Below are 19,681 nucleotides of genomic sequence, written 5' to 3'. Positions count from 1 at the left end.
AAGGAGAAAAAGCCCCCAAAAATTTGTAATGTAATTTCTCCCGAGTACGGAGATACCCCATATGTGTCCCTAAACTGTTTCCTTGAAATACGACAAGGCTCCGAGGTGAGAGAGCGCCATGCACATTTGAGGCCTAAATTAGGGATTTTCATAGGCGTGTACCCGGATGCAAGCGTTACACTTGCCTCCTCCACCAAAAATACTGTACTTCAGTTTTCCCCAAACAGGGTGCCTCCAGCTGTTGCAAAACTCCCAACATGCCTGGACAGTCAATGGCTGTCCGGCAATACTGGGAGTTGTTATTTAGCAACAGCTGGAGGCTCCGTTTTGGAAACCCTGCCGTACATGACCGTTTTTCATTTTTCACAGCGAGTTTCCCGCTGGGAGTTTGAGCTGCTGTGGAAAATTTACTGCATCTCAAACTTGAAGAGGTAAACTTGCTGTAAACCCCCACCCATCTGAATGTACATTAACTTGGGGGGGGGGGGGGGGGGGGCAAATCCTCATCTGTTGCAAAATAACTACAACTGCCAGCATGCACTGACAGACCATGCATACTGGGAGTTGTATTTATGCAACAGCTGGAGGTACACTGGCTTTGAATTGACATCTGGAGTTAGGTAACAGACTACCGCAGTGTTTCCGCACCATGGTCTGTTTCCTAACTCAGTGTTTCCCAATCTGTATGCCTCCAGCTGTTGCAAAACTACAACTCCCACCATGCATGGTCTGTCGCTGCATGCTGAGAGTTGTAGTTTTGAAACTCCTAGAAGCAGCAGTGAAGATCACTTTACAGCGGTCTTCACTGCTGCCCCTGATGTCGTCGCCGCCGCTGCCTCCACTTGCCTGTCCCTCCTTTCTGACGCCGGTCCCCGATCCTCGCGTGATAGCAGGTAACTGCTGCATCCCATTCCGGTCCTTAAGGGGTTAAGTGACAGGGAATTAATTATTTATTTTCCTTGTCACAGTACAGGATGAGGCCATCAATGGGACAGCCTGACCCTGCCAATGGCTCTGCGTGTAGGAAAATGCAGAGCTACTAAACAGGCTGCAGGCTCAAGGAACATGGGGTTAATGGCATCTCCATTACTATTCTTTTATGGTTTTGTTGCTTATTTAAACCATATACATTTTTCAAGGTTAAGGTTTTAATCCAGTGCTTACCTGATGACAGAGTAATGATATTGTTGATATAATTTATAATCTTTTACAGCTATTCTTTGTATTCATAAAGTAATTCATATTTTACAATTCTAATTGTAGGGACTTAGCTGGTTCACACTACGATTTGAACTACGGCTCCCGTATATGGCTGGGAGGAGGGGTGGGCGGGGCTTAATCGCGGCGCCCGCACTCAGCCGTATTCGGGAACCGTAGTTAATGTATGTCTATGAGCCGACCGGAGTGAACCGCAGCCTCCGGTCGGCTGCTTTTCGGCCGTATGCGGTTTCCCGACCGCAGGCAAAAACGTGGTCGACCATGTTTTTGCCTGCGGTCGGGAAACCACATACGGCCGAAAAAGCAGCCGACCGGAGGCTGTGGTTCACTCCGGTCGGCTCATAGACATACATTAAAGGGGTATTCCAGGAAAAAACTTTTTTATATATATCAACTGGCTCCAGAAAGTTAAACAGATTTGTAAATTACTTCTATTAAAAAATCTTAATCCTTTCAGTACTTATGAGCTTCTGAAGTTAAGGTTGTTCTTTTCTGACTAAGTAACCTCTGATCACACGTGTCTCGGGAACCGCCCAGTTTAGAAGCAAATTCTCATAGCAAACCTCTTCTAAACTGGGCGTTTCCCGAGACACGTTTCATCAGAGATTACTTAGACAGAAAAGTACAACCTTAACTTCAGAAGCTGAAAGGATTAAGATTTTTTAATAGAAGTAATTTACAAATCTGTTTAACTTTCTGGAGCCAGTTGATATATATATATATATATATATATATATATATATAAAAAGTTTTTTCCTGGATAACCCATTTAACTATGGTTCCCGAATACGGCTGTGTGCGGGCGCCACGATTAAGCCCCGCCCAACCCCTCCTCCCAGCCGTAAACGGGAACTGTAATTACAAAGCGTAGTGTGAACCCAGCCCTCATCCCCTGGATGTTGTATGTCTACATGCTGGGTTTTTTTTTGGATTAAAAAATATATAATTTAATACTAAGTAACATTACAATAATTCATTTGGAAAAACAATGACTTTTTGGGACTTTTATAGACTTCCAAAGAATGTTTTGAAACATTTTAAATCTCAAAACCAGTGTTTGAATATAGCCTAAATGTTTTGAAGAGGATTGTGAGACTTTCAGGTGCTTGAGCTTTATTTACTAGTAAAGTTTTCTATAGTGCTTAGTTGTTATGCAATTAAATTCTTATATTGGTGAATAAAAAAAAAATTCTGGAACTGTACTTTCTGCATAAAAAGTCTAAAAATATTGTCAGGGTTTTAAACTCCATTGATAAGTATTCTCCCAGACATTATTGTAATATAAATTATGTTACTGACTTCAGTGCATCCATCATTCGTACAAAAACAGAATTGTATTATGGTTCCGTATTTTTATATTCCACTAAGGGGATAATACTATTTTGTACATTTTGGAGTTTACTTTCCACAAGACAAACAATGGCATGAATTCACTGAATCAGATCAGCAAATATGGACTGGTAAACTCATCTTAATTCTTGCCCCTGGAGGCATCTCCGTTGTATATTTGAGGGTGTTCTCAGTTAGTAGATCAGACACCATAGTTAGAATTCAATTCATACAGTCTAATCATAAAAATGACTTCTAGATCTGAATAATGGATAAAACATTTCCTACACTTTGTACATTAAAAAGGCTTCTCTTCTGCATGAGTTGCCAGATGTCTCTCAAGATTAGCTTTCCTGGCAAAATATCTTCCACATTCTGAACATAAAAATGGTTTATCTCCTGTGTGAGTTAGTTGATGTCTCTCAAGATGATGTTTCACCATAAAAGATTTCCCACATTCAGAACATGAAAATGTCTTTTCCCCTTTGTGACTTTTCTGATGTTCAACAAGAATCGATTTCTTGGTAAAACACTTCCCACATTCCATACACGAAAATGGTTTCTCCCCTGGGTGACTTCTCTGATGTTTTTCAAGATATGTTTTTTCTGCAAAACATTTCCCACATTCTGAACATATAAATGGCTTATCTGCTGTGTGAGTTATTTGATGTCTTTCGAGATGATGTCTCACCATAAAACATTTCCCACAATCTGAACATGAAAATGGCTTTTCCCCTGTGTGTATTCTCAGATGTTCATCCAACACTGATTTCTTGGTAAAACATTTCCCACATACTGCGCATGAAAATGGTTTCTCCCCAGTATGAGTTCTTAAATGTCTCTCAAGATGTGATTTCCTAGTGAAACTTCTCCCACATTCTGAACATAAAAAAGGCTTATCTCCAGTGTGAGTTAACTGATGTCTCTCAAGATGATGTTTGACCACAAAACATTTACCACATTCCATACATGAAAATGGCTTCTCCCCTGTGTGTATTCGCTGATGTTCAATAAGAATTGATTTCTTGGTAAAACATTTCCCACATTCTGTACATGCAAAAGGCCTCTCTCCTGTATGAGTTCTCTGATGTCGCTCAAGATGTGATTTTCTGTAGAAACCTCTTCCACATTCTGAACATAAAAATGGCTTATCTCCTGTGTGAGTTATTTGATGTCTCCAAAGATGATGTTTCACCATAAAACGTTTCCCACATTCAGGACATGAAAATGGCTTTTCCCCCGTATGAATTCTCCGATGTTCAGTTAAAATTAATTTCCTGGTAAAACTTTTTCCACACTCCAAACATGAAAATGGCTTCTCCCCTGTGTGAGTTTTCTGATGTTCAACCACTGCTGATTTCTTGGTAAAACATTTTCCACATTCTGAACATGAATATGGCTTTTCTCCTGTATGAACTCTTTGATGCTCAACAAGAATAGATTTCTTGGTAAAACTTTTTCCACATTCCGAACATGAAAATGGCCTCTCGTTTCTATGCATTCTCATGTGCATGGAAAGATTAAATATATTTTTATAATGTCTCCCACATTCAGAACATGTGAATATTTTATCTTCTCTGTGCCCTTTGGCTTCTTTATTAGCCTGTGACTGATCCATTGAAGGTTCGTTGCGATTATTAGGATCAAACGAAAGAGCTCTACTGGGAAAGAATGAGGATATATTTAAGGGAATAAAGTGTTCTCTAGAAGTATGGTGAGGGATATCTTTAAGCGATGCTTCATAATGTAGAAATAATGGATGTCCCACTGAAAGATTGGTGCCGTCATCTGCTGGAAATAAAATCAAGTAATATTTTATTTAGTATTTATTCCATAATATAATGATGTAGATATTATAATATGCTCCCATGCAGTAAAGCTTCCAATTGAAGATAAATATATCAACAATAAATATGACAACTATAACTATAACAAATGTAATTGTGGAAAAGCTATTGAATTAGTGTGAATTTAATGGCAACATATCATCACTAAATAGGGAAGGTGTTACATATTTCATTTATTACCAAGAGTCAAAAAATGAAATAGGTTCTTTTCTCTAATCTGTTTCTATTTTCCAATTATATAATTTTTTTGTTTCCCACGCAAATTTTCTACGCTTCTGCTCCGTTAAAGGGGTACTCCAGTGGAAAACTTTTTTTTTTTTTTTTTTTTTTTTAAATCAACTGGTGGTAGAAAGTTGAACAGATTTGTAAATTACTTCTATTAAAAAAATCTTAATCCTTGCAGTACTTTTTAGCTGCTGAATAGTACAGAGGAAATTCTTTTCTTTTTTGAACACAGAGCTCTCTGCTGACATCACGAGCACAGAGCTCTTTGCTGACATATCTGTCCATTTTAGGAACTGTGTAGAGCCGCATATGTTTGCTATGGGGATTTTCTCCTACTCGGGACAGTTCTTAAAATGGACAGAGATGTCAGCAGAGAGCACTGTGCTCGTGATGTCAGCAGAGAGCTCTGTGTTCCAAAAAGAAAAGAATTTCCTCTGTAGTATTCAGCAGCTAATAAGTACTGAAAGGATTAAGATTTTTTAATAGAAGTCATTTACAAATCTATCAAGGAAATAGGGTATGTGCAGCTCACAAAGAAAATTAGTCGAGGCTATATGGAATGTACTTACACCAGTAAAAGTACAAATATAAAATAATTTAAGAAAAAAAGGGGGGATACCAAAAGCCACAGACTAATACCATAAATGGTACATGATGATTAACTATAGTCGGACTGTGCTTCACTTTAAATGATGAAAAATAATTTATTATAAAATGATATAAAATGAGAAACATTAATATAAATAAAGAACAATATTAATATCTCCTTACACAGGGCCCTTGTGGGGAGGTAATATAAATAATACAGAATAGTAAAACAAAATGGTAAAACAATAAAATCCGCTGTAAAGTTGGACCTTCCGCTAATCCGATATAGGATAAACCGGCATAGTTCACTTTTTATAAATTGCACTCAATATCCATATATATTGTATAGTTTAAAGGGTACCTCTCATCAAATAAACTTTTGATATATTTTAGATTAATGAATGTTGAATAACTTTCCAATAGCATATTAATGAAAAATATGCTTCTTTCTATTGTATTTTTCCCGATCAGTCCTGTCAGCAAGCATTTCTGACTCATGCTGGAGTCCTAAACACTCAGAGCTGCAAGCCTGCTTTGTTCACAGCCAAACAGGCTGTGAACAAAGCAGGCTGGCAGCTCTGAGTGTTTTCCTTTGTGAACAAAGCAGACTGGCAGCTCGTAGTGTTTAGGACTCCAGCATGAGTCTGAAATGCTTGCTGACAGGACTGGTAGGGAGACCCCTAGTGGTCATTTCTTCAAAGTCGAAAATGAAATAGAAAGAAGCATATTTTTTAATAACATGCAATTGTAAAGTTATTCTGAATACATTAATCTATAATATATCAAAAGTTTTTTTGATGAGAGGTACCCTTTAAGGACAACTCATATAGTTACCAGCTCCTATAGATGGAAAGAGTTCTTGGTAAATGGCAGTATGGTTAGACGTCCGAGAGGCAGGAGGTAGATGGATTACTTCAGAGATGAAAGCAAGCTCGGAGGTAGATGGATCTGCTCCGGAGAAAGGTAAAGCCTCGTGGAGCGCCTCTCGGCGTCTGACGTCAGCGGAACAGATATTTCTACTGAGGAAAGGGTCGTTAATAAAGTACCCTGAAACGCGTCTAGAGAGAGAAACAATTGCCGCATGACTACCGCAATCCATTAACCGTATCCTCCTATCCTGGACACTACTCCTTTAAAGCTCCGCAACAGTTTGCATCCTATACCTTGCTACACTTACCTGTTCCGCTGACATCAGGCGCCGAGAGGCCCTCCACGGGGCTTTACCTTTCTCCGGAGCAGATCCATCTACCTCCGAGCTTGCTTTCATCATCGAAGTAATCCATCTACCTCCGTGACCGAGGACTTCTCCTAGGCCTGTGGCAACCGGGCCCATCGCCGCAGCACATGCCAGCGCTGTACACAGTCTCCACAGCATCTATCATCTGCCTCTCGGACGTCTAACCATACTGCCATTTACCAAGAACTCTTTCCATCTATAGGAGCTGGTAACTATATGACTATATGAGTTGTCCTTAAACTATACAATATATATGGATATGGAGTGAAATTTATAAAAAGTGAACTATGCCGGTTTATCCTATATCGGATTAGCGGAAGGTCCAACTTTACAGCGGATTTTATTGTTTTACCATTTTGTTTTAGTATTCTATATTATTTATATTACCTCCCCACAAGGGCCCTGTGTAAGGAGGTATTAATATTGTTCTTTATTTATATTAATGTTTCTCATTTTATAATAAATTATTTTTCATCATTTAAAGTGAAGCACAGTCCGACTATATTTCTATAGTTAATCATCATGTACCATTTATGGTATTAGTCTAGAGGCTTTTGGTATCCCCCCTTTTTTTCTTACTTTACAAATCTGTTTAGCTTTCTGGCACCAGTTGATTTAAAAAAAAAAAAAATAATAATTATATATATATATGTAATAGTTTATGATTATGTAAAATATAGATAGTAAAAATTAAAACCAAAAACATTTTTTTTTAATATATGTTCAACATAAAAATTTTAATTATGTAAAATACTGGAGCTTCTGGAAATTAAACAGCTGAGTATTGTATTTTTTTTAATTAATTTATGAGGTCTTATATGCATCACTTTGTTACCCCTTGATTGCTGGTAGAGGAGGATGGATTTCTTTGTTTTCTGAAGACCATAATAGTCTATGAACTCCACTTTTAATTAATGGACATTTATTACAGTGGCCCTAAAGCAAACAACTTCTGTTTCAATTAGAGATGAGCGAACTTACAGTAAATTCAATTCGTCACAAACTTCTCGGCTCGGCAGTTGATGACTTATCCTGCATAAATTAGTTCAGCTTTCAGGTGCTCCGGTGCGCTGGAAAAGGTGGATACAGTCCTAGGAGACTCTTTCCTAGGAATGTATCCACCTTTTCAAGCCCACGGGAGCACCTGAAGGCTGAACTAATTTACGCAGGATAAGTTATCAACTGCCGAGCCGAGAAGTTCGTGACGAATCGAATTTACTGTAAGTTCGCTCATCTCTAGTTACAATGTCATATAAGACTGGACTGACAAGGTTTGCTTGTAGAAGGCAATAAAGAATACTAGAGTTTGAGACACCCATAAGAACAGGGTGCAGCTACCGCTAAAGTTTCTTTGTCTGGTAATGAGCATCATTCAGGGGAACATTTCCTACTTATCAATCTCTAGAGACATCCAGTAGTAGTACAAGTTGCTTATCAAGTCTGCAGAAATACGAGCTCCATGGAAAGGAGGAAGCAGAACATTGGTCAATGACAGTAATTTCCTGCTAGAAGGCAATGCAAGAGCCGGGTTTGACATATTATGAGTTGGTGTTGTAAATTTACCTTAGACATCTCATGATAACCAAACAAAGATTATTTCTTTAAAAAAAATTCTTACTCATGGACAAGAAGAGTTTGGGATTCTTCAACGTTGCATTGTTGTACAGATTGTTGTGCTTTTCTAAATACTCCCACTCCTCCATTGAGAAATAGACAGTGACGTCCTGACACCTTAGAGGAACCTAAAACACAATATTACAGTAAACATTCACACTCTTGAGATAATAAAGCCCAAATAATAACCCAACATACCCAGCAGCACTCACCTCTCCAGTCAGCATCTCAATGATTTTGTAGGTGAGTTCTAGGATCCTCTGCTTATTGACTCTATTATATATCAGTATGTGAGGTAGAGGCTTTGTATTGGTGCTCTGAGTTCTGCTTGATTCTACTGAGAAATGTGGTCGACTGGCAGAGGTCAAACACTCACCAGATGCCCTCTGCACTACTGCATAATTCTGTATACAGAGATAGAGAAACATAATTATATATATATGGCAGTCACTGCAATCAAGTGATTTCTGTAAGCCTATGTTAACATGGTGGAAGAATGGCCTGCAGCGGAGTGAGAGCAGAACATTCCAGCTCTAGGACTGCACAAGAATGCGCGGTCTCTGCGAATCTGCAAAAACATTGAACAATGTTTTTGCGGACGCAAGAATCAGGATTTCATAAGCAGATTCGGAAATTCTGCCATGTGAACAGAGCAGCAGAATCCCATTGAAATCAATAGGACTGCAGAACGACTGTGTGGAAGATTAATGCGGAATTCCACGTGTACATTCTGCCGTGTGAACCCGGCCTAACAGTCAATGACACTTCTGCCCTTGTCTTCAGGTATCTTGGCCCAGCTGTCTCATGTATGAAGGTGTCTTCTCCAGACTGCAGGGTTCAGCTACTTTCACAGATTTTTAAAAAAAATTAGACCAGGGCTCATAGAAGCCCCTTCACAATAGTCCAGTGTTTTGCTCTTACCCATTCTTGGTGTTTTTAGCTGTTGTGTTTTGGGTCATTATCCTGTTGGAGGACCCATGACCTGTGCCTGAGACCAAGCTGCCCAACTCTGGCAGCACATTTCATTCCAGAATGTTCTTCTCTTTGTATACAGTGGCCCCTCAACATACGATGGTAATTCGTTCCAAACGACCCATCATTTGTCGAATCCATCGTATGTTGAGGGATCCGAGCAATGTAAAGTATAGGAAGCTGTACTCACCTGTCCCCGCCGCTCCGGACCAGGTCCTCACCGCTCCCGATGCTGTCCGAGGGGCTCCCGATGCTGTCCCGCTGCTCCGGTGTCTTCTTCGTGATCCTCCGGCTTCTTCCGCATCTTCTGCAGGGTCCGGGCCTCGCTTTCTGGTGACGTTATTACGCTGCTGCGCCAGCGCGGCGTGCGTAGTGACGTAATAACGACGCCGGAAAGCGAGGCCCGGACCCTGGAGAAGATGCGGAAGACACCGGAGGATCGTGAAGTGGACCCGGAGCAGCGGGAATAGGTGAGCGAACCTGCCCGGGATGCTTAAACTGCTATCCGACAGCAGCTTAAGCATTTTGCGCTGTCGGATAGCAGTTAATGCGATGGCATCGTATGTCGATTTTATCATATGTCGGGGCCATCGCATGTCGGGGGGTTACTGTATTGCATTTTTGTATCTGTGAACACAGAGCTGATGTAACATGCCAAAGCTCTAGTTTTGTTTCCTCTGTCTGAAGGACAAGCCATAAATGTCCTGAGACAGCTGGATCAGTATCTTATGAGGAGTGGGAGAAAATACCTGGAGACAAGTCCAGAAGTGTCAATGAGAGTTACAGAAATCATTTGCAGTGAGTGCCTCAAAAGGTTGTACAACAAAAATATTTAGTTCAGGACAGTTTCATTATTTTGTTGTTCAAAATGATTTTGTTGAACTACAATTCAAAAGCCATGTCTGATCTCCATCAGATAATTTTCCGTAAATTGTCATTCATGACTTTTGTCAGTTATTTCAGGGTATTTCAGAGTATTCTGTTTTTTTTTTTCTTTAACAGAAGTGTACAAAAGATGGATAGATTTAGTTACCGTATATACTCAAGTATAAGCCTAGTTTTCCAGTATGATTTTTCGTGTTGCAAAGCTACAACTCCCAGCATGCCCGGACAGCCATCGGCTGTCCGGGCATGCTGGGAGTTGTAGTTTTGAAACTTCTGGAGGTCCCCAGGTTGAAGACCACTGCGGCCTTCGTCATCATCCAGACCCCCCTTTAGTTTTCTACTCACCTCCCCTCGGTGGGAAGGAAGGGTGAGCTGGTCCGGGCCATCTATTCTGCAGGGACCGTACGGTGGGGAGGATTAGTCGTTCCGGGCTGTCCATTTTCACCAGGGGGGCCCTCTTCTCCGGGCTCCGGGCCTGCCCCCGACTAGTGACGTTGCCTTGACGACGGCGCACAGGGACGTTCATTCGCAGCCCGGATCGCGGAGAAGAGGCCCCCCCCCCTGGTGAAAATGGACAGCCCGGAATGACTAACCCTCCCCACCGGACGGTCCCTGCAGCATAGATGGCCTGGACCAGCTCACCCTTCCTTCCCACGCCACCGAGGGGAGGTGATTAGAAAACTAAAGGGGGGGGGGGGGGGTCTGGATGATGACGAAGGCCGCAGTGGTCTTCAACCTGCGGACCTCCAGAGGTTTCAAAACTACAACTGTCCGGCCATGCTGGGAGTTGTAGTTTTGCAACATCTGGAGGTCCGCAGGTTGAAGACCACTGATGAAGGGATTGACAGGCGGTGATGATGAAGGGTGTCTGGATGATGACGAGGGTCTGGATGATGAGAGGGGGGGATGATGTATTTCCCACCCTAGGCTTATAGTCTTATAGGCTTATATCGAGTCAATAACTTTTCCTGGGTTTTTGGGGTGAAATTAGGGGCCTCGGCTTATATTCGGGTCGGCTTATACACGAGTATATATGGTATATATGCCAGTTTCATAACTTCCAGAATCCTTACCTCTCCAGTCAGCAGGTAAATAATCTCCATGAAGAGGTTTAATATACTCTCAGCCATCTCCTTTTTGATATTATATGATGGACTGGCCAAGGACAATAGTAGTGTATTGTAAGGAAAACTATTAGGAGACATCAAAGCTGTAGGATTCTGTACTGCAAGAAAACAAGCAGAAATAAAGTATACATAAATAATATGTTATCCATTGGTCAGTGGTCAATTGCCATATTTCTTTGGCTGTCATGTGATTTTCTTGGATCTGAATACTAAAATTTCAAAGTAGTAATGTAAACAACACTACAGTATTAGGGTAGCAAAAATGTAGTATTATTCCTACAAACATGCTCACTAAAGTAAAAAACGTACTGATCTCAGGATAAGAACTACTCGCTGTCAAAGGGGTACTCCGGGATAGAACTTTTTTTTTTTTTTTTTCCAACCCTCTCAGAATGCCAGCATAAAAAAATAAATAAAAAATAAATAAATAAAAATGGATTTACCTCTTGGTACTCCCCCAGTGCCTCTGTTATCCTGCTCCCCTCCTCACACTGCTGTTTAGCTTATCACCGGCCAAGGCAGGACGTCAGTGAGGATGGTGATTAGCTGAGCAGCAGTGTGGCGGGCCACCTACAAGAAGCAGGAAGAAGAACGCAGCAGAGGACAGAAGTGGAATACTAGAGGCACCAGGGGAGTGGCAGGAGGTAACTACAGTTTTTTATTTTTAATTCCGGCATTATGGGCAGGTTAAAAATAAAAAGTTTCATCCTGGAGTATCCCTTTAACCCAGGGCTCTTGATGTGCTGGGGAAACACCCTCTGAGCACTTGAGCCTCATTTACATACTAAACAAAAATATTTACATCTCAGGGAGATAAAAAGTGAGTTGGAAGGTGCATCGAATGGTTACATTTCCACGATCAAATTGCTAATAAGAGATGTGGTATAAAGCTTTCTATTACTACACTGTAGAATATTGAAAATGTTCTGTGGTGACCCACGGGTGTATGGCGGGACCACAGGTGTAGCGGTGTGAGTGGTGGGATCAGATGGTATTAACCCCTAGTGTTCGTGACGCCAGTGTGGTTTTAGGGTTCCAGAACACCACACGCTTGGTTTCTCCGCTATCCCAGTTGCTAGTAGTGAAATGAGAGTCCACAACCAGTTATGGTCAAACAGAGGTTTTACTGAGTATAAGACAGATGGAATAAGGAGTATAAGACCTTCACAGCTAAGGACAGATTTCCCAGAGAGGTGGCCAGGACCCAGAAAGGCTTCGCAGCTTGCTGGACAAATATACTTGTAATTAACTTGACTTGAGATTGGACTTGACTATATGCAGGACTTGACTAGTTTCAGTGACAGCAGACATAGACTTGAGACTTACTGGAATGACTGTAGCTTTTGGGGTCTTCCAGATGCTGATCACTTGCACTGAGATCTCTGGTGTTAACTGTTCCTCAGCAAAGATCATAAGAGAGTGAATTGTAATGGCCGCCCCTTTATATAGTGGGGGCTGAACTAAAGCCCATTGGTCAAGAAAACTGTGGGTCATAGGTTAAGCTGGTGCGCTCTAGGAGAACATGTGACAATAAATCATGTGACTGCATAACATGTGACAGACTCACACAGGTACTTGAGACCTCTCACAGGTCCTTTGTACTATCTATACATCAGGAGACTGTCTAGGCATTAAAGTGATATACACAACATCCTGGAAACAATAGGAGGAGAGCTTGCAGGGGAGCCCCCAGGTCACTGAGGGTCTCAACCTGACAGGGCCTAGAGTTAGTACAGGACCATGTCCTGTACTGGGACATCACAGTTCTCTAGACTTATGGATCTTATTTCACCATCGGGCAGTTTTGATCTGGGTTTGGCAGACACTAGAAGAATGTTACTTATGAAACCCATAGTGTTAAAGGAAATTTGTCAGATGCATATGTTGGGATAACTGTTAGGGTACATTAACACGAGCGGACCCACAGCGTATTTTAGGCTGCGGATCCGCCACTGAAGGACCGCTGCATAGTGGCTTTACATGTGCCTGCTCGGAGTGGCATGCGCAGTGTTCTTACACATTGCTCCCCCTGCTCCATGAGCTAGGCCGAGAGATGCCGTGATGTGCGAGTCTACTGCGCAAGCGCGGCGACTTGCACATCGCAGGGTGTCTGCTTGTAGCGGCACATGTAAAGCCAGCATGCAAGGGTCCTTAAGCGGCGGATCCACAGCGTAAAATACGCTGTGGGTTCACTCGTGTGAACATACCCTTAGGGTGTAAAAGGAAACTGATAACTTTCCTAAAGCGCTCATCCCTCATTGCTTGTCCTAAGTTCCCAGCACCTCTTTGATTGACATACAGAGCCTATACAGCAGTAAAGGGGGTCAGGGAGGTGGGAGCAAGTGATGAGATGTGCCAGTCTTTGACACTTGAGCAGCTCGACTCCTCCTTGACATTTGGCTGAGAAGTAAAAAGGGGATTTTAAAGGTTTGACAACTACCACTAGCTCCTGAAAAGGTACAGTATGCTTTTATACCCTAACAGCTAACCAACATTGTCTGCAACTCTGTAAAATACTGAGAAGATATAACAGAAGTCTAAATTGAAGCTCTTATTTTCTAGCTAAAGCGTTTTCTCATCTCTAGTAGAGATGTCCTTTCTGGAGCAAGGCTGGAAATAGGATTTTGACAGAAGACTATACACACAATGAACAGATATATGATCAGTAGGGATGTAAGAAAAAAATCGATTCCCGCGATTATCGCGATTTTTCACTTGCCGATACTGAATCGATTCAAAAATATTTTGAATCGATTCAGTATCGGCAAGTGAAAAATCCCTTTAGTGATGTGGAATTTGTATCTCCTGATGCACAGAAAGCATGTCCCGGGCATCAGGAGATACAAGTTCCACATTTTGTCAGCCGGATCTGACACGGCGGCGGCGCTCTGGATGTATGGAGCGGGCTCCGACTCGTGCCCGCTCCATACTCTGCAGCCCCCGGCTGATTTCAGTATCCGGGGGCCGCTGATGCATCACCGCCGCTAATATCCAGCATGCGGTGCTCTGCAGTGTGTATGGAGCGGGCTCCCGACTCGTGCCCGCTCCATACTCTGCAGCCCCCGGCTGTTCTCAGTAGCCGGGGGCCGCCGCTAATAGCCAGCATGCGGCGATCGCCGCGGCTGGCTATTAACCCTTTAGATCGCCGCTGTCAAAGCTGACAGCGGCGTCTAAAGGGAGATGTGTAGGCTCTCCGGCCCTCTGTCATTGATAGAGCCTGGCTGGACCAGGCTCTATCAATGGATCGCAGATAAATGGAGTTCAATAGAACTCTATTCATCTGTCTGAGGAATCTAATGATTCCTAAAAGACTAATAAAGTGTACAAAAAAAAAAAAAAAGTTTTAATAAAAGCGTAAAAGACATTGTTTTTTAAACAGAATCGGGATATATGGCGATGTATCGTCACCTAGACAGTATCGCGATATATCCGGATATATCGAATCGCCACACTGGTATCGCGATTTGAATCGAATCGCCAAATTCTTGGCGATTCACACCCCTAATGATCAGTATTCTTTTTATATAAAATTATTTATAAATTCTTCCAACAAAGAAAAAGTAGCATTGAGAGGAAAAAGAATATGAAATCCACATTACATAATCTGAATATCACACCACTTGCCATGGTTATGACTTACCTATGCTGATATCAGTGGGGATTTTTTCTCTCTTAGATTGCTGGTTGATCCTCACACACATCTCTTCTTCTGCTGTAACAACTTCAACTTTAATGTCAGTCAGGTCCTCAGCCTATAACGCCAAATGCGGAAACAATATACAAATAAAAGAAATAAAAAAAATAAAGAATGAGGCAGATGAAGAAAACTAGAGAAAAAACTGGGTGATGATAACGCTACTGATGTTTACTTAATTGCAATAGAATAATATACATATAACTGGTGAGACATTTAAGTTACATCTACCTTTTGATCCCATGGGACATTCTGATTTCCCTCTGGACAATCCTGGGAATAAACAGAACTTGTGTCTGGAATTGTCCTCATACTGGATTGTTCTGTAGAAGAACACACATGGTGATTCCAAATACATTGGCTGGGATTTACTAAAACTGCATAATACTTGGACAGACTTCAAGTGCACCAGATTTATCACAGTGTATCAGGCTCATTGATAAATGTGGAATATCAGTAGACTTTATAGTGTCAGTTTAGATTAACTTTTAATTGTCTTACTTAAAACCAGAATTGTACACAAAATGATGGCACACTTTTTGATTCATTTAGGAATCACCCCCTTTTACTGAGGCTACACCTCTGTTGCTTGACCCAGTGGGAAAGGGTTTAAAAAGTGTCTTAAATTCATATTTAATGTGGCGCAAGTCATGTAGGACAGTTTTTTGTCAAATTTACAAACTGACTTTTACAACTAGTAAAACATCTTTACTTACCTGAAGATGTGAGGGGCTGGTGGTTCTCCATCATGATATTCTCATAGAGATCCCTGTGTCGTTCTACATACTCCCATTCCTCCAGAGAGAAATGCATAGCAGCACCCTGACATCTTATAGAAACCTGATACATAAAAAGATACAGATTCAGTGGACAAAAAGAACGAAATATGTAGTAATGTCATGTAGTACATGACATTAATAATAGCTTTAAGTGTAAAGATCTAATGTTTTCTGCACCTTTGTATGTTGAGATACAACTACAAACAGGTACAATGTTACAATATAAATCTAAGGAGAGAGATCCCTGCTTGGAAACTCACAAACTGCAAGGAAATGGTGTTAACTAATAGTAACAAGTGTATTTGTTGCACTACTGATCTACCAAATATCCGCTAACATATCTTCAAAATGGAGGTCTCTAAAGAAGTAAATACAATGGATGTAAAGGTAGATATTCAGCATGGCACAACCTACACACATGTGCTGCTTGTCTACCGCCTCCTCTGCTGCTTTATGGCATTATGTCTAGTATGATCCCAATGTTGGAAGCAACATGTGACAGAGAAGACAGCAGACTGGCAGCGGAGAAAGGAAAAAAATCCAAAAGGCAAGTCAATTGGAAAGTTATTATTTAAACTACTTTCAGCCCTAGAAAAACCTGAATGAATTCCCAGGTAACCCTTCATTGACTACCTCTACAGACAATTATGCTGTAATTATCCAGACTTTATTGTGTTATGTTCTATCAGTTCTCACCTCTCCAGTCAGCAGATGAATGATCATATTGGAGATTTCTAGAACCTTCTGCTCATTGCTTCTTTCATTCATCAGAGAGTGAGGTGGAGGTTCCATTGTGGGGATCTGGCCCTTGCCCCATCCTTCATCCTCATCCGACACCTTCTTCACTACTATGTAATCCTGCACATAAAGAGATATTTTATTTCTTACACATTCCTAGAGGCGGGATTATTCTGCAAGGTGCCCTGTGCAAAATTTCTCTTTGGTGCCCCCAGTTATTATTATTTTTTTATTTTTATCATTTGTTCATATGTGTTTTTCCAGGACACGATTGGGCAGGAGATTATCTTTCTGTTTTATCTATCTGTTTTCTTTATTCCACTCTGCCTGCTTCTTCTGGATTTCTGCCATTACTGATGACTCCCGCAAGGTGTGTGTTCTACTCCTGCCCGCTCCTGCAATGTGTGCCCATTCCCGCCTGCTCCTGCAATGTGTGTCCATTCCCGCCTGCTCCTGCAATGTGTGCCCATTCCCGCCTGCTCCTGCAATGTGTGTCCATTCCCGCCTGCTCCTGCAATGTGTGCCCATTCCCGCCTGCTCCTGCAATGTGTGCCCATTCCCGCCCGCTCCTGCAATGTGTGCCCATTCCCGCCCGCTCCTGCAATGTGTGCCCATTCCCGCCTGCTCCTGCAATGTGGGTCCATTCCCACCTGCTCCTGCAATGTGTGTCCATTCCCGCCTGCTCCTGCAATGTGTGCCCATTCCCGCCTGCTCCTGCAATGTGTGTCCATTCCCGCCTGCTCCTGCAATGTGTGTCCATTCCCGCCTGCTCCTGCAATGTGTCCATTCCCGCCTGCTCCTGCAATGTGTGCCCATTCCCGCCTGCTCCTGCAATGTGTGCCCATTCCCGCCTGCTCCTGCAATGTGTGCCCATTCCCGCCTGCTCCTGCAATGTGTGCCCATTCCCGCCTGCTCCTGCAATGTGTGCCCATTCCCGCCTGCTCCTGCAATGTGTGCCCATTCCCGCCCGATCCTGCAATGTGTGTCCATTCCCGCCTGCTCCTGCAAACATTTTGTCACAGCTTTTAGAAATAGTACCCCTCTGTGCAATTTCTTTACTCCCAGTGCAATTTTATCATCCCGTTGTGCTATTTTATAACCCCCTTTTGCCATTTCATCACCCACTTGAGCTAATTCATAAGCCACCTGTGGCATTTCAAAGGTTTGCAGGACCGTGCAGGATTTTGTGGGACCCACTGTATGTTCTGTGACTGCCCGATCAAGGTTAAAAACCACCTGCTCCCGCAAGTTTATTTTTTATTAAATCAGATATTTTTGTATAAAATTGCACAGAAGCCCTTCTCAACCTCAGTGAATCAGCAGTGAGCAAGGGCCACAGGGTAGTAAGTTACACCTGACCTACTGTCACCCCCACTTACAGTCTGGTAGCTGTGCCAGACAGTTCCTGCCTGAACAAAACAGCACAGGAACCAGGAAGTACAGGACAGCAGGGACTGGGCACCAACAGAATGTCAGTCTAAAGAAAAAAGGACAGGTGAGTATGAATATTTTTTTGTTTTCGCTGTATCCCAAAAAAAGGTTTTTTAGGGAAATAAAAAACTCCCTGCCCACATATCCCTTCATGACACAAGGGACACCATGTGAAATAATAAATGTAATTCTCCAAAGAATTCCATGTATTATAATAGAGGTCTCGTGACATAATTCTCCCTCACCTCTCCTGTCAGCAGGTATATTATCTCTAAAGTGACATTTAATATGGTTTCAGGCAGGGGTTTCCTGTCCGTATCCATCATTACTGGGTCAGGCAGGGCTCATGTTGTTGTAAATCCAGACTTTAACTTCAGGAACCTGCAAGAGAAAAAGGACAAAAGAGTATTAGATAGATAAGTAATTAAAAAACATTTATTTTTAGAAAATCTAGTATCTCACCAACAGCTACATATTTTCCTACCAATGACTTCAATGGGTCAGCAGAAAATAGTGCAATAGTGGCAGATTTGTGGATTTTCTGCAGACCTAAGGGTCCATTCACACAGAAGAAAGAAGTTTGTTTTCCACTGCCGCAGAGTGCCCGTCTCGATTCAAACTCGCAGTGGGAAGCATGCTGCTATCTTGCCATTAAATCCGCCCCTGTGAAGGGACCCATATGGTAGTAAATATTTGCTACAGATTTTCTGCAGCAAATGCACTGTAAAAAATTAGCAGGAAATCCATCCTTGTGAACAGACTCCAAGTGTCCTGCTTTGTCTTCTTGTAACAGCAATACTCCACTACGAGCATACACAGACAGGGCTACTAGTCGTGTGCGCATGTGCGTGACTAGCAATGTCACTCAAACATTGCGGTCGCCCCCTCTGCGAGGCCAAGCGGCCGCGATATCTGCGAGTACGTTGCTAAGCACGCAACTTGCAGATTTGTCAGGAGGCTGACTCTAGGGACGGTCAGTAGCGCGTCTGCAGCATCAAATGAATTGATTATACACATTTAATTAATCATGCTTTTGAACTGGGTCACAAAATGCCCAGCCATAGCTCTAGTGAGATCACCTCTGGAATACTGTGGGTCCAAAGATGGACTACAAAAGTAATAGAAGGTCTTGAGCTTAAAAGACTTAGGAAGAAATGTATGCATCTGTCCCATAGTAAGATTCGCTTTTGTTGCCCATAGCAACCTATCACAGCTCAGCTTTCATTTTACCAGCTTAAAGGAGTATTCCAGTGGTGAAAAATGTTTCCCCTATCCTAAAGATAGGGGATAAGTTTCAGATCACGGGGGGGGGGGGGGGGGTCTGACCGCTGGGGCCCCATTGCAATCTCCTGTATGGGGCCCTGACAGCCCGTGGGAAGGGGGCGTGTTGACCACCGCACGAAGCAGCGGCTGACACGCCCCCCTCAATACAACTCTATGGCAGAGCCGGAGCGCTGCTTTCGGCAATCTCCAGCTCTGCCATAGAGTTGAATTGAGGGGGCGTGTCGGCCGCCGCTTTGTGCAATGGTCAACACGCGCTCTCTGGCCAGCGAGCCGGGGCCCCGTACAGAGAGATCCCGGGGGGCCCCAGCGATCGGACCCCCCGCAATCTGAAACTTATCCCCTATCCTTAGGATAGGGGATAAGTTTTTCACCACTGGATATCTCCTTTAACCATCAAACAATGAAGCTTTATTGAAGGCATAGAATAAAACATACAGGTAAATTAAACACTCGGTCCTTGGACCAACAAACAAAAAAAAAAAGTCAGGCACTTGGTACATGAATACAGTGTGGCACAAATTAAGTATGGTGGAACATAAGCATTATAATAACTGGCGAGCACCTTAGAGCGTTCAGATAAGAGGGACAGATGAAATGAGCAGAAACCAAAGTTACCCCACTCAACCTCTCCCCCATACGGAATAAGGATTTTAATACAAAGAGAAGGTATGGGTCATATCTGGGCAATATGCGGACAAGAGCCAGGGCTCCCA

The 19,681-nt window shown here is 42.4% G+C and overlaps 1 protein-coding gene across 1 annotated transcript in view; it reads right to left on the bottom strand.

Annotated features, from left to right (window-relative positions):
- Positions 1 to 2,072: 2,072 nt before the first annotated feature.
- Positions 2,073 to 19,681, bottom strand: part of LOC130283192 (oocyte zinc finger protein XlCOF7.1-like) — a 55,349-nt gene continuing 37,740 nt past the window's right edge. Inside the window, exons 9-16 of the mRNA XM_056532396.1 lie at positions 16,212 to 16,373; positions 15,453 to 15,576; positions 14,968 to 15,059; positions 14,683 to 14,794; positions 10,989 to 11,140; positions 8,271 to 8,462; positions 8,063 to 8,186; positions 2,073 to 4,338 (exon numbers count right to left, since the gene is read on the bottom strand). Coding sequence (XP_056388371.1) covers positions 2,846 to 4,338; positions 8,063 to 8,186; positions 8,271 to 8,462; positions 10,989 to 11,140; positions 14,683 to 14,794; positions 14,968 to 15,059; positions 15,453 to 15,576; positions 16,212 to 16,373 — 2,451 coding nt within the window. The 3' untranslated portion in view covers positions 2,073 to 2,845. The remainder of the gene's footprint in view (positions 4,339 to 8,062; positions 8,187 to 8,270; positions 8,463 to 10,988; positions 11,141 to 14,682; positions 14,795 to 14,967; positions 15,060 to 15,452; positions 15,577 to 16,211; positions 16,374 to 19,681) is intronic.

This window comes from Hyla sarda, chromosome 7 (genome assembly GCF_029499605.1).
Source record: "Hyla sarda isolate aHylSar1 chromosome 7, aHylSar1.hap1, whole genome shotgun sequence".
Taxonomy (NCBI): Eukaryota; Metazoa; Chordata; class Amphibia; order Anura; family Hylidae; genus Hyla; species Hyla sarda.
This window is presented reverse-complemented; position numbering and strand designations above follow the sequence as displayed.